Source organism: Dipodomys merriami, unplaced genomic scaffold (genome assembly GCF_024711535.1).
Source record: "Dipodomys merriami isolate MVZ:Mamm:240054 unplaced genomic scaffold, mDipMer1.0.p SCAF_2, whole genome shotgun sequence".
Lineage (NCBI taxonomy): Eukaryota > Metazoa > Chordata > Mammalia > Rodentia > Heteromyidae > Dipodomys > Dipodomys merriami.
This window is the reverse complement of record NW_027203381.1, coordinates 67966169-67979818: the sequence shown is the minus strand read 5'-3', so window position 1 is coordinate 67979818 and position 13650 is coordinate 67966169. Positions and strand designations below refer to the sequence as shown.

Here is a 13650-nt window from a genome sequence, read left to right as displayed (position 1 = left end):
GTCTATTCTAGTTTTAACCATAGACTTCACTTCTGAAGCTCCTGACCTTTGATCATGTGGAGGTTCTTTCCCCTAGTATTGGCATTAGTGCTGGCGATAAACTTTGGGGTCTCAGGTGAGACCTGAGGGAATTCCTGCTTACACAATTATCTCCAGTGGCACTAGTCATGTGTTGTCAAAATGGTGTTTACTTATTAAGTAATGTCTTCTTCATTGCTAGAGATGTAGTTAAATTGATTTTTGAATACCCTCAGAGAGAACTACATCTTTAATAGTGCAAGGAGACAGGTAACAAAAATACATTCTGGGACTTGATTACTTAAATGTGCTAAATTTGACCGAAAAGATATAGAAGTAAACAGCAAGATTTTAGTAGTTACAAGGTAGGCTGATTCTTAAGTAAAATTTGCTGTGTTAACTAATAGCTTTTATACAGTAACAAATACGAGTTTTCTTTTGCTGTGAAGCGTATCTGGAAAATTATGTACAAACAATGCTAATCATTCTCTAGGGCCTCTTTAGTCTGAGTGATTGCTCTTTCTTTTCTGTTCATTACCAATCTACTGATAAAGAATTTCTGGTTCTTTATGTAGTTCTGTTAGCTCATAGTCGTTAGCTCCCTAAAAATTGTATTAATATAAAAATATCATAGCATTATGAAGAGTTCATGAATTTCAGTTTAATTTCATAGCCAGACTAAAGGTAATTGAGTAGTTATTTGCAATGTTTCATTGCAACATTACATGTTTAATATTCTTGAAGTGAATTATTTCTACAGTCCTTAGAAATCCAGAAATTTCCAGGGATTTACTATATTACAGTGTGCCTGACTTACACTGGTCTTCACTGTTTTAGTGAAATTCATTGTTTTTCTTTCCCAAACATATAGATTTACTTTATAGTGTGTACTTGAGTTCTTCATAAATGCATTTTGAAAAAAAATTAGACTTTCACAATTTGAATGGGTTATGTTTGGAGTAGTAATGTTAGTGGTATTTTAAAATACAATTTTATGAATTTAATTATGTTCATAATAAACCAAATTGAGTTTAAGACGAAATTTGCTACATTTTGAATAATCAGACATTCCCAGATCATTCTTACATTGTCATATTTACTCTTTTGTATGATTGTACTTTTGCCTATGGACATGAGTTGGAAAGATGATATATTTTTATAGAATTATGTGTCCAGGATGACCTTAGAATTGCATTGTATAGTGGAAAGAGCACTGGACTACTAGTCCTCTCTCTTTTGAATTCAGGGCTCCACACAAATTAATGAGTAGATGAAACAAAGTGAAAGTATAAAAGCATTCTTTTGTGTATGTTTTGCTATTTGGTGGTATATTACCTTATATCCTGAATCTCACAGTAGGACTTCTGAGGTCTTCATTTATGAGTTTCCACGTGGTCTGCCATTTGATCTTGGCTTGCTTTTCATGTTTTATAGAGGTAGCCACTTGGTTTGCTGGCTGGTGGCAGAACTCAGTTCTGACTGACTGCAAATCACAGGCACTCTACTTGTACCATGAAATGATTTGAAAGCATTGTCCAGCAGCACCTTCCCTTGTGTTTGATTATAGAGACTCCAAATATTCTGGAGAACCTGGAGGACAAGGTTTGAGGGGACAGGTTGGGATTTGAAGGCATCAAAATGTAGGACATTTTACATTTTTGGAAAAACAAAACATTTTAAAGGTAATTTAAACCTCCCAATTGTTTGATGGTTTTAAAGGAAAACTAAAAGGAGCTTGGATTCTGTTTGGCTGAATCCTGACATCTGTAAAGACAGTTTTATGGACATCTTTTTCTGTTTACAAATAAAGCAGATTAAATACAATTTTGTCTGCATTAACCTTTTTACTGTCATATCTAGATTTCTCTTGTATTTTCTCATTCCTGTTTTGGGTATTAATTTTAAACAGGGAAAGCTTGCTAATTATAAACATCATTGGCATCATGTATTTTACACAGAGGCTAAAAGTTAACTTCTGGAAATAATGAACTCTTTTCTATATATGTTTACTTTCTATATATGTGTGCTTTGTGGTATTTCTGGATCATTCCAGTCAAAAACAGTATGTAATATTTCTTGCTACCTGAGAAAGTATCTTTTAAAGAATGTATAACCAACACTCCATTTACTTTCTATTAGTATGTAGAGAATTTGTATCTAATTCCTGAATGTAGTTTTACCATAGCTTGTCATTGTAAATGGAACAAAGTACATTATCTTTATAGTTATTCTAAAAATGTACATTATGTAAGAATTGTAAATACTATACTTGATTACTTTGTATGCTGAAAAAATTACTATAATAATTCAATAAAAATCTCACCTGGCATTGTTTTCTGCTGAGAAATTCTACTTAATTTTCAGTTACTTTCTAGGCATGTCTATTAATCTACCTTCATATTCTCCATCCACATGCAGCCATCTGGAAGGAGTTTGGCTTCCTGTCCACCAAAGGAAGCCCCATTACTAATGTCTCACTTATTCTTAAGCTCCTAGAATAAGCTTCCTTTCCCCAGTAGATAGCCATCATTCACTGCCAGACTGGACTAGATGCCATTACAGTGAGCAATTCAAAAGCAGACCAGAGGCAAAGCTAGCAGCCCAGAGACAACTTCTAGTTCCCTTCCAGTATTGCCTCCAGTTTAACCCTTATACCTCACAGGAGCTTGAGGAACTTACCCACCAGGAGCCTCCCAGGAACCACAGAGAAGGCCATCTCTAGGAGGATGATTCATTCTTCCTGAGGCAGCTTTCTTTCCCAGGTGCACCAGGTGCTGCCATCAGATACAAGCCTTTCTCCCACCTCATATATCTGTCCCTAATCTAGACAACACATTTATACCTCATCCTCTTCATAAACCAATGAAAACACATTTCTGTGTGCATTGGAATTGAAGGAATGGAGAACTAAAACCAGATCTTGATGCTTTTCTTTTCCTTTAAAAGCTGCTTGAGGTTGGGCTGGGAATGTGGCTTAGTGGTAGAGTGCTTGCCTTGCATGCATGAGGCCCTGGGTTCGATTCCTCAGCATCACATAAGCAGAAAAGGCCAGAAGTGGCACAATGGCTCAAGTGGTAGAGCGCTAGCCTAAGCTGAAGAGCTGAGGGACAGTGCTCAGGCCTAGAGTTCAGGCCCCATGATCAGCCTCCCCCCCCCCAAAAAAAAAGTTGCTTGAGATTTAGTTGCCCATGGCTTATGCCTACAATCCTAGCTCCTCAGGAGACTGAGATCTGAAAGTCTCACTTCCAGAGCCAACCCCAGCCAACAAATTGAAGAGACTTACCTCCAATTAACGCAAAAAGCCAGAAGTGGAGGTGTGGCTCAAATGGTAGACTTCAGTCTATTGTTCAGCCATAATTAGAAAATGCTGAGCAAGAGCTGGAGGCTCAGAGTTCCAAGTCCCAGTACAGGTGCACACACAAAGTTAAATGAAAGCAGGACTAGGGGCATGGTAGATTGCCTGCTTAGCCATGAATTCAGTTTCTGTTAAGGCAATAAAACAAGTGGCCACAAAGCAAAGCAAATCAGAAATTCTTTCTACCTGTGCTGTCCAAAAGCTACATGTCACTATTTAACTAAAATACACAAGAGTTTCTCAGGCATAGAGCCCCATTTTGAGAACCCAGTAGTCAATGAAATTCTAGGCACACCCTGGACTGTCGCCACAGGATATTCTATTACATGATGGAGAATTTGCCACTTTCTTAATATAGAAACCCTGTTAAGCCTTTAGGTATGTCTTATACATGGACACAACAGGACCATACTGCTTTGTCACCTACTTTCACTACCTATATGGATAATTAAATAATTATAAAAAATTTCAAACGTAGAGGACAGCTTCAATTCCATAGCCTCATTAAAAACATTGTTTTGTTTAAACTGCCTACTTTTTCTCCTCCTTGGGGTTTTCTCAAGTAAATCTCAGACTCTTCTTTAAAAAAAAAAAAAAAAAAGAATTTGGCCCGGCGCCAGTGGCTCACGCCTGTAATCCTAGCTACTCAGTAGGCTGAGATCTGAGGATCTCGGTTTAAAGCCAGCCCAGGCAGGAAAGACCATGAGACTCTATCTCCAATAAACCACCAGAAAACCAGAAGTGGCACTGTAGCTCAAGTGGTAGAGCGCTCGCCTTGAGCTGAAGAGCTGAGGGACAGCACCCAAGCCCAGAGTTTAAGCCCCACAACCGACCAAAAAAAAAAAAAAAAAGTGAAAAATGTTGTTTTGATGGGTGGTTATATATTTTTTTAATTTAATTTTATTTTATTTGTGAACATACTGTACAGAGGAGTTACAATTACATGAGCAGGATAATGCATACATTTCTTACCAAGCATTGCAGCCTCCTCCTTTGTTTACCCCTTCCCAGCCTCCCCCCTCCCCCCAATCCCAATCCTTCTCCTTCCCCCCCTTCCCCCCCACCCCGGGTGGTTATATTTTTAGGCTCATTCAACGTATCAGATATTGTTAGGTAATGGAGGTAAGTTTAGTTGAAAAAAAATAGATAATATCTCCTATTGGAGTTTTTCTATTTTGCAGAGGAGCAAGATAGGGCTTGAGAGTATGTGAATGGCCCTTAGGGAATGGTTGAAGATGGGTCCAAGTCCGGACACTAGATGGGAAGGTGTTTAGTGACTGTTTTTGTAGTCATATAAACCAAGATCTGAAGGTTTAATATGAAGCTTAATATTTATAAATATTCTAGAAAAGTTATGGTGGCTAAACTTTTCATATATGTTGGATATAAATGTTATATTGCATATTACCCCCCCCATTTACACACACAGACACATACACACACACACACACACACACACACACATACATACAGTGGGAGAGGTCCCTGATAGAGTTGGGAACATCAAATGACAACGTGGCAATTCTGTAGAGGAGTTTAGCCTTCCTCCTACTCCATGGTAGTTAGTATATGTTGAACTTGTTGTCAGGCCTGTTTCATAGGTCTGGTGTTGCATAGGTCTGGTGTTGTCAGAAGTGTTGCTTCATTTGAAAAGAATGAGAGTTGAAAAAAAAAGTGGTGGTCCTGGGAAAGGTGAGGTTCACCTACACTTTGAAAAATAGTGGACTGGCCTCCTAAACTGAAAGGTCCATTTGTGCACATTGGTTCATGCATTTCACATCTAACTTTCACACATCCAGACTACTTATTCAGGTTTAATTCAGAACTCTTGGTGTACCATTGATTCTTAGAAGACTGAAGTTAGTTGATTTTGTACTTAGCTGTCTGGCAGTGTCTGACTGGGGTCAAAAACGCCCACAGGTAGCTGTGTGACCTCAGCAAGTTATCTTGGTGTGATTCTGTTAAGAATTTGCAAAACTCCCTGGGACTTACTAGGCTCTTTTAATTTTATTTTAATTTTTGGTAGTACTGGAGTTTGAACTCAGGGCTTTTTATTTGGTAGGCAAGACCTCTGCCGTTTGAGCCACCTCCAGCCTTTTGCTCTGATTACTTTTTTTTTTTTTTTTTTTTCAGGTTGTAGGGCCTGAACTCTGGGCCTGGGCGCTGTTCCTCAGCTCTTCAACTTAAGGCTAGCACTCTACCACTTGAACCACAGTGCCACTTCCAGCTTTTTCTGCTTATGTGGTGCTGAGGAATAGAACCCAGTGGCTTGCAAGACAAGCACTCTAGCACTGAGCCACCTTCCCAGCCCCTGTTCTGATTACTTTTGAAATAGCACCTCATATTTTGCATAGGTTTCCTGAACCTCAATCTTCCTATTTATCTTCCTATGTAGGTCTTGGGAACTCCCCCCCTCCCCTAGCTTAGAACTGTGATCCTCCTTTGGATGGATCTCAACCACATGAGTAACTAACAAGGTTTGCAGGCATGAACCACCAAACCTGGGCTTTTTACCATGTTGAAGCCTGTTGAAAAAAAATTATATACATATTATATATGTGTGTGTGCTACCACAATCTTGAGTACTACAACTCAGGGTCTCTGAATGATCGCTACATTTGGGGTAGCAGGGTCTCACAGATTACCTCGGTTCTGTTGTAAAGGTGCCAAATATATGGGTTATGGGGAGATTTCCACTTCAAGTGTCATCATTTTAGTGTGAAATGAGCTTTCTAGTTTAAAATCCTTAGCCACAGCTATTCTCCCAGAGGTGAATGAGCAGGAAAGAGGACAATAAATCTTTCAAAAACAATTAGAAAAGACAGATAAAAGTTTTCCCTTGGGGCTGGGAATGTGGTAGCCTGCTTGCTTAGCATGCATGAGGCCCTGGGTTCGATTTGTCAGTGCCACAAAATAAATAAATAGAAAAAATAAATAGTATCTTTTGTAAGTCCCATGTCTTTTTTGTCTAGCCTATCTGTTTTGCTAACTGAAAGTCCTGAGTTGGGGGTATCTCCGTTCCTTCACGGATCAGCTTCACCGTCCAGCCTCTTGGACTGGGCCAGGGAGGAGCGAGCCCTTATTCACACAGATGTCGAGCTGGCCACCCTTCTCCGGGGCTGCAGGACCTCGCAAGGGCCTCGGGGTTCTCCTTTCCTCTGAATCTAGGACCCCGCGGCCGCCGGGCACGCGCTGGCCCTGCCTCCCGAGCACCCGCGCCCCTGATTGGCTTTCGGCAGCCTCGCTCCGCCCCCGCCATGGCCGCCGCCTGGCGCGAGGGCTAGGTGGCCCGGGGAGAGTGTCTCCGAGGCCTTCCCGGTCGCTGGGCCTGCGGACTCGGGGCGCATGAGCCTCCTCCGGGGCGCGCCCCCATGCGCGCGGGCCATGGCGCGCCTGGGAGCGGTGCGCTCCCACTACTGCGCGCTGCTGCTGGCCGCGGCGCTGGCCGTCTGTGCCTTCTACTACCTGGGCTCGGGGCGGGAGACCTTCTCGAGCGCCACCAAGAGGCTGAAGGAGGCCCGCGCCGGGGTCCCCGCCGCGCCCTCGCCGCCCGCGCTCGAGCTGGCCAGGGCGTCCCTGGCGCCGCCTCCGGGGGCCAAGGCCAAGAGCCTAGAGAGCGGCGGGGCCGGCCCGCTGGATTATCACCTTCTGATGATGTTCACCAAGGCGGAGCACAACGCCGCGCTGCAGGCCAAGGCCCGCGTCGCGCTGCGCTCGCTGCTGCGCCTCGCCAAGTTCGAGGCGCACGAGGTGCTGAACCTGCACTTCGTGAGCGAGGAGGCCAGCCGCGAGGTGGCCAAAGGCCTGCTGCGGGAGCTCCTGCCGTCGGCCGCCGGCTTTAAGTGCAAGGTGAGCTGGGGTCGCAGCCGTGGTTCCCCTGGTGGGTGGCCCACGCGCGTTCTCCCGCGGTCTAGGCTTGCTCCTGTCAGGGAATGGGGAGAGACTTTCCTGTGCTGTCTGATTTATCAGCCTGTAGCCCAGACTCCTCTTCCCCTCTGGCTCCTCAACATGCTCTCAGTGGAGGCCTAGGCTGGGGGTGTGTCCCAGTGCTGCAAAAGTAAGGCTGCTGCCATAGCTGGTGGCCTAGCTTCTCGCTGCTCCCTCCCTCCCCCCCCCCCAAATCGGAGATTCAGCACACCCGCATTTTGCACACCTTGCGGAGATCAGTTGCAGTGCCTTCAAGATCTGCACCTCTTTTTATGTTCCTTCACTTCGCAGAGTGGAAGTGGTCATTTGAAGACATCAGTTGTCATCCGAGCAACATCTGCTGGACAGTCTTGGTGAGGCTTCTGGAAGTGTCCAAGTTGCACTGGCATCTCTCAGTAGCATTTAAGGGTTTTCAGGCAGAGCAAGTCAGGTCCAGTGTGAACCATGTCATATCCTCTCCAGTGATTCCTTACCCCCAGCCTCCAAGGGTCAGGAGCCCAGTTAGAGAAGCTGTGGTTCCTCCTAGTGAGGAAGAGAAAGTTCTAAGAGCTACAGATACCATCTAGGGAAAGCACGCATGTCTTGCAGGCTGGATCAGCTCCACTTCTCCTGTCCTTCCTCTTCACTGCCTGGATCTCCTTGTTCAAGACTGCATGCTTGCCCTAGCAAGTTTTGACCTGTTGGTGGTAAGGAGGAGTCCACATTTTCTTCTTCTTTTGATTGGAAGAGTAAGTGATCTTAAACTATGGAGATGAATGTGAGCCTGGAGGAAGAGCAGCAAGGCCAAAGCAGTGTCTCAGAGGATCTGGGAGTCTGATGACTAAGGGGGAGCTCCTCCCAGGATCATGCTGGACTTGGGATTGTGGTGGCCACTTGTTGCCCCAGGCCAGGAAGCAAGGGTTCCCCTAGCTGCAAAACTCCACTCTTAGACTTTTGGCCTTTCTATAGTAAGAAATACCTTCTGGTCCTGATGTCCTTTTCTGATGGGCTTGTTTGTCCTATGTAGGGGACATATCTTAAATGGTATGGGAGCAGGCGTGTATCAAGTTCTGGTTTTTTGGTGGGGCTGTGTTGTGAGCCTGTCATACATCTCTAGCTGTGTTTGGCCTATTGTGTCTATTCCTTGGTTTGTTTTTGAAATATAGTGTCATAGCCCAGAATTTCCTCACGCTCTGAATCTTCTTGCCTCATCCTACTGAGTACTGGAATTATAGGTATATACCACCATGCCCAGCCAATTTATGTCCCATCTGTACTTTCTACCCAGGATGGCCCTTCTTCCTCTTGGGTCCTCATTCACTTTTTTCTTTCTTTTGAAGTACTAAGAATTGACTTTAGGACCTCATGCTTTCAAGCCAGGCACTCTGACACTGAAGCCATACCTCCAGTCCCTTCTGGCATTGGTTATTGTCCAGGTAAGGTCTCACTCTTTTATGCCTATACTGGCCTGCTCTTTGATTTTGTTTTTTTGCGTGTGAAGGACCAGATTTATTAAAGTAGCCATATGGAATATAACACAAATTAGTGTAAAGCATCATCTATTATTTTAATAATCACTTATTGAATATGGACTACGTGCTGGGTACTGTGTTAGAAATGAGAGATACTTATAAAGAAACAGACTTTGCCTGCAGAAGCTCATAGGACCAGGGCAAAATTAACCACTTGCTGCAACAGAGTAGAAATTCTAAAAGAGACCATTCTTATGAAGCCCTGGGGATGCCTTATATCACGACTCCTCTTTACAAAGTTAAGACATTTAGCACACACAGAGGCACTCATATAAATCACTCTAACAGTATAGGGATCTTGTGTGCAGAACTATACTAAATAGATAAAAGTAAAAAAATCTAGCAGGTGCTGGTAGCTCACGCCTGTCATCCTAGCTATTCTGGAGTCTAAGATCTAAGGATCACAGTTCAAAAGCAGCCATGGCAGACAAGTCCTAGAGACTCCATCTCTAAAATAAGAAGCAAAAGTAGGCTTAGAGGTATGGTCCAAATAGTAGAGTGCCAGTTGAGCTAGTAGCTAGCAAAGCAAGCTCAAAGCTCTGCCCTCAAACCCTTGTACTGGAACAAAAAAGCAGTCTTTTGTCTAAACATAGCTAATATAACTAAAACTCATAAATATCTACATAGTGTTACTGAACAAAGGTACTGGTGGGCTCTGTGTGAGCATGATGCTATAAGCAATCTGATTCCTGGCCTATCTTTCTTCCTTTCTTCCCTCTTTGCTCTTTGATTTTCTTTGTTGTGCTTCCTTGTGTTGCTGGGGATGGCAGACAAGTGTTCAGCTATTGTGCATCCTCCATCTCTGCCTCCCAAGTAGCTAGGATTATATGCTGACCCACCACACCTGGCTTTTCAGCCACTCTTTACTCAGTTTCTACTTCCCTTGAGAATGTTCCTACCTCCTGGGCACAGTCTGTGCCCAACCCTGCATAGCTGTCCATTCCTGACATCTGCGCCAGGATTTCATGTTCTAGGAGGCTAAGAATCCAGGACCTAGAGTTGGGCTCCTTGTAGCTTCATTGCCCCTAGGAACCCCTAGCTGAAAAGTATGACCTCCTCTTCTTCCTTCTGGTACCACTCTGGCGCTGTTGTTTGATGTCATATCACCTGTATGATGCTTGGCTCATAGTTGGCGCCATAAGTAATGGCTCATGACCAGCTCTTGTCTTGGAGTATGTGTTTCCTGGTTTGACTTGCTCCTCTTGCAGGGTTCAGTTCTGACAGCCACAGCCCTCAAAGGAGGCTTGCAAATGAAACTGCCACCTTCTCTGTTGAGACCTGAGAGGTGAGGATCAGGGTAAGGATTCTAGCTAGCTACAGGGCAGTGGGCAGGTAAGGGTTTATCAGTCCTGGGATCACATTGTTCCTATTGCTTGTGAATCCATCTTTTGTGTGAATCTGTTTTCTGTGTGTGATTAAAGGTGTTCTTTTTTCCTTTAAATGTGTAAATCTAAAGGACTTGCTTTAATGTGTGATTTAACTTCATCAGATTTGGAACGCTTCTCTCAATATGAAAAACCTATTTCACACTTCCCCTTCCCTCTGTCTGGAATTCCACCCCTTCTCCCATCTTAACTCCTGTCCTGCTTTAGCTCAGTGGGTTTCGTTGGTAAATTTTTTTTTTTTTTTTTTTGGTCCAGTCGTGGGGCCTGAACTCTGGGCCTGGGTGCTGTCCCTCAGCTCTTCAGCTCAAGGCTAGCGCTCTACCACTTGAGCCACAGCGCCACTTCCGGCTTTTTTCTTTTTGCTTATGTGGTACTGAGGAATCGAACCCAGGGCCTCAGGCATGCAAGGCAAGTGCTCTACCACTGAGCCACCTTCCCAGCCCCCCGTTGTTAAACTTTTGTGGAGCTCTTGTTCCACACTTTTGCAGCCCTGGGTGCTTTTTCTTGTAGCATTTGTCACAGTGGTATTTATATAGTTATGTGTCTCTCTTGCTAGTCTACAAACCTCTTAAGGACATCCCTCAAGTACCATGACCCTAGCCCTTAACACCATGTCTTACATGTGTGAGTGCATTTTATAGAGAGAATTATTTTTTTAGTTGTGATGATTAGGAAGGAAACTAGCAATTGTTGTCAGCAGAGATCTTCAAGAGCATATATAGCAGGTGAGGAAACTTGCCAAGGCTGCCTGGAGACTTACTGACCTAGTTGGGACTGGCCCAGCTTTCAGGCCAATGTTTTCCCCTTTGTGCTGCATTTCCCTTGTAAGGAGCACCTCTTTCTTATAAAGTCCAGAGGGCAGTTTACTCGCAGGGAAGATTGACTTGAAGTCAGTTGACCTCTGGAGAGGGAGGTAACTGGAGAGCCACTGGCTTCCCTTCAAGGATAGGCAGAAGAAGAGAAGCAGGGATTTCCAGAACTCCCCCACCAGATAAATTTCCCTTCTTAAGGAAGAGTTGGTGGATATGACAGGGGAGGGGATGTAAGGACGGGGGCAAGAAGCCAAGAGTGTTGGTTTAATAGAGCATTCACCAAATTGAAACACAGAATAACAGGTAGAAGTGTGCTTTCTCCCCCTCACAGTGCAGTTCCAGTTCCTGGCACATCTTAGGCACTCAGTAAGTACTGCTAGTAGACCCCTAGCAATAGTGGATTAAAGCTAAGATATCCTGGAGCAGATCTCCGTGGGCCACACACTGCTGTTGCAGCTCAGCTGTCCTGTCAGGTGCCCGAGGCTGCATCTTCCTTGACAAGTTAGGAAAAGGTGGCAATACACGTGCTTCTCACTTATAGGCATTTGCTGGGTTCCAGGGGGCAGCCTGGGCCAAGGAGGCACTAGGGTTGGCAAATATTAGAGCTCTGCAGCTACGGTGATGGATTCTCCAGTTCCTTTCATTGCTAGAGCTTGGGTGGGGTTGTAGCTCAGAGGTAGAGAGCATCAGTAAGGCCCTGGGTTTGATCCTCTGAAAACAAACAGCTTCCCCTCAACTTGATGAGTGGCCCGAAAGGGCTCCCTCATGGGGCTTCAGAAAAGCCTGAAAGTGATAACCCTGACTCTGGCTGTCTTCATTCACAAGGCAAGTGACCTTGGGACTCCAGAGGATGCTTTGGCTTATCCCAGCATTAGGCCTCTTGCACTAAGTGGAGCCTTTGGCTACATTGTGATGGTCTAGAAATAGATGGATAGAGAAATGTGTCCTGGATTGAGAGGTTTTTTGAGATGAGGCTGGCATTCTATACCTGTTAGGATCCATCATGACCATTCCAGAAGACCACATGGAGGCAGGCAGGGACAGGAGAAAGATTATTATTATAAGGTTTATTAGAGGTCTCATAACTCTTCTTGGAGAGGGAGAAATATGGCGTCTGCCCCCATCCAGGTGGGTAGTTCTGGGTAGCACAGGTAGGTTGGTGGGGGAAGAGAGCGAGTGGCCAGCTTTACGGTGGGAACTCTGGGGTAGGGAGGAGCTCAGGTCTGGGTGGAGCTGAGGACCAGAGGTGGGGATAATGCTAGTAAGGCCATTTGAAAACACTATGTTTTACCAAGTAGACTTAACAGGGACACTCTTAAGATACTTATTTTTTTTTTTTGCAATTAAAGAATGAGATGTAATTCATATACCATAAAATTCACCCCTTTGAAGTATGAAATTCAGCGATTTTTAAAAGAATATTCATAAGATTATACACAGCTGGTTCTGTCCAGCAGCTATGGGGGTGAAGGAAGAAGAATTGCCCATGCAGTATCGTTTCATAATGAGGAATGAATCTAACAGACAGAAATGATTAAACTGAATCGGTCTCCTCTATCCTCTACCCTTATTAGGACAGATTGCCCTGGGGCGAACTTTAGGGACAGATCAAAAAGGGCACATTCCAAGAGGTAGATTTCTGGACTAGTGGAAGCAGTAAGATAAGTAGTTTAGGTAACAGACCAGGGTTACCACGAAGCAGTGAGATAAGGACCCTCAGTCAATCCTTCCTGTATTTTGACCAGATTGCTACTGAAGGTCAAGTACCCAGCCTAAGCAAATACAACACCAGCAGTTTTCTCGTGGCAGAAAAATACTCCATGGGGTCCTAGGGTTCCCACAACCACTCATTTCAGAACATTTTTGTCATTTCAGAGTGTGTGTGTGGGTTTTTTTTTTTTTTTTTTTGGGTCGGTCGTGGGGCTTGAACTCTGGGCTTGGGCACTGTCCCTGAACTCTTCAGCTCAAGGCAAGTGCTCTACCGCTTGAGCCACAGTGCCACTTCCGGTTTTCTAGTGGTTTTTTGGAGATAAGAGTCTCATGGACTTTCCTGCTTGGGCTGGCTTTGAACCTCGATCATCAGATCTCAGCCTCCTGAGTAGCTAGGATTACAGGCGTGAGCCACTGTGCCCAGCCAGAGTGTGTTTTACAAGAAAAATCAATTACTTCCACTCTCTTCTCCCTTGCCTGAAAGATTTTGAACCATTTTGGGAAACATGCATTGGCCATTTCTGAGGCATGTAGCATGTTATACCTCAGGCCAGCCAGGAGGTGTTACTGTTGTGAAGACTGATGAGGAAACAAAGTGCTATTTGCTGGGTACTTAAAGGTTCATGCACTTTCACATTCACGTCACTGGGGCAGCGGGCTCTGGATGGAGGAGGCCTCTTGGCAGCCTTGGGTGCCTTTGGGACAGCGCACAGATGAGGGGAAGCCATCAGCCATGCCTGAGATTGTGTGAGAACAAGACTGGGCTGCTGTCAGTGCCTAGAGGGTATGACACAGCTACCAGCAGCGGGAGAAGGAAGGGAACTCTGGGGTTTTCGTGCAGCATCTTCAGCCTAGCCAAGACCTTGAGTCTCAGCCAGGCAGGGAGGTAGTGCACACAGAGCTGGGTTCCTCTGTACCAGTGCTAGCCTCTG

General features: G+C 44.7%; 1 protein-coding gene across 1 annotated transcript in view; it reads left to right on the top strand.

The window, feature by feature from the left end:
* The first annotated feature begins 6622 nt into the window (after positions 1–6622).
* Positions 6623–13650, top strand: part of Xxylt1 (xyloside xylosyltransferase 1) — a 158643-nt gene continuing 151615 nt past the window's right edge. Inside the window, exon 1 of the mRNA XM_070029875.1 lies at positions 6623–7222. Within this exon, the coding sequence (XP_069885976.1) occupies positions 6719–7222 (504 nt within the window). The 5' untranslated portion in view covers positions 6623–6718. The remainder of the gene's footprint in view (positions 7223–13650) is intronic.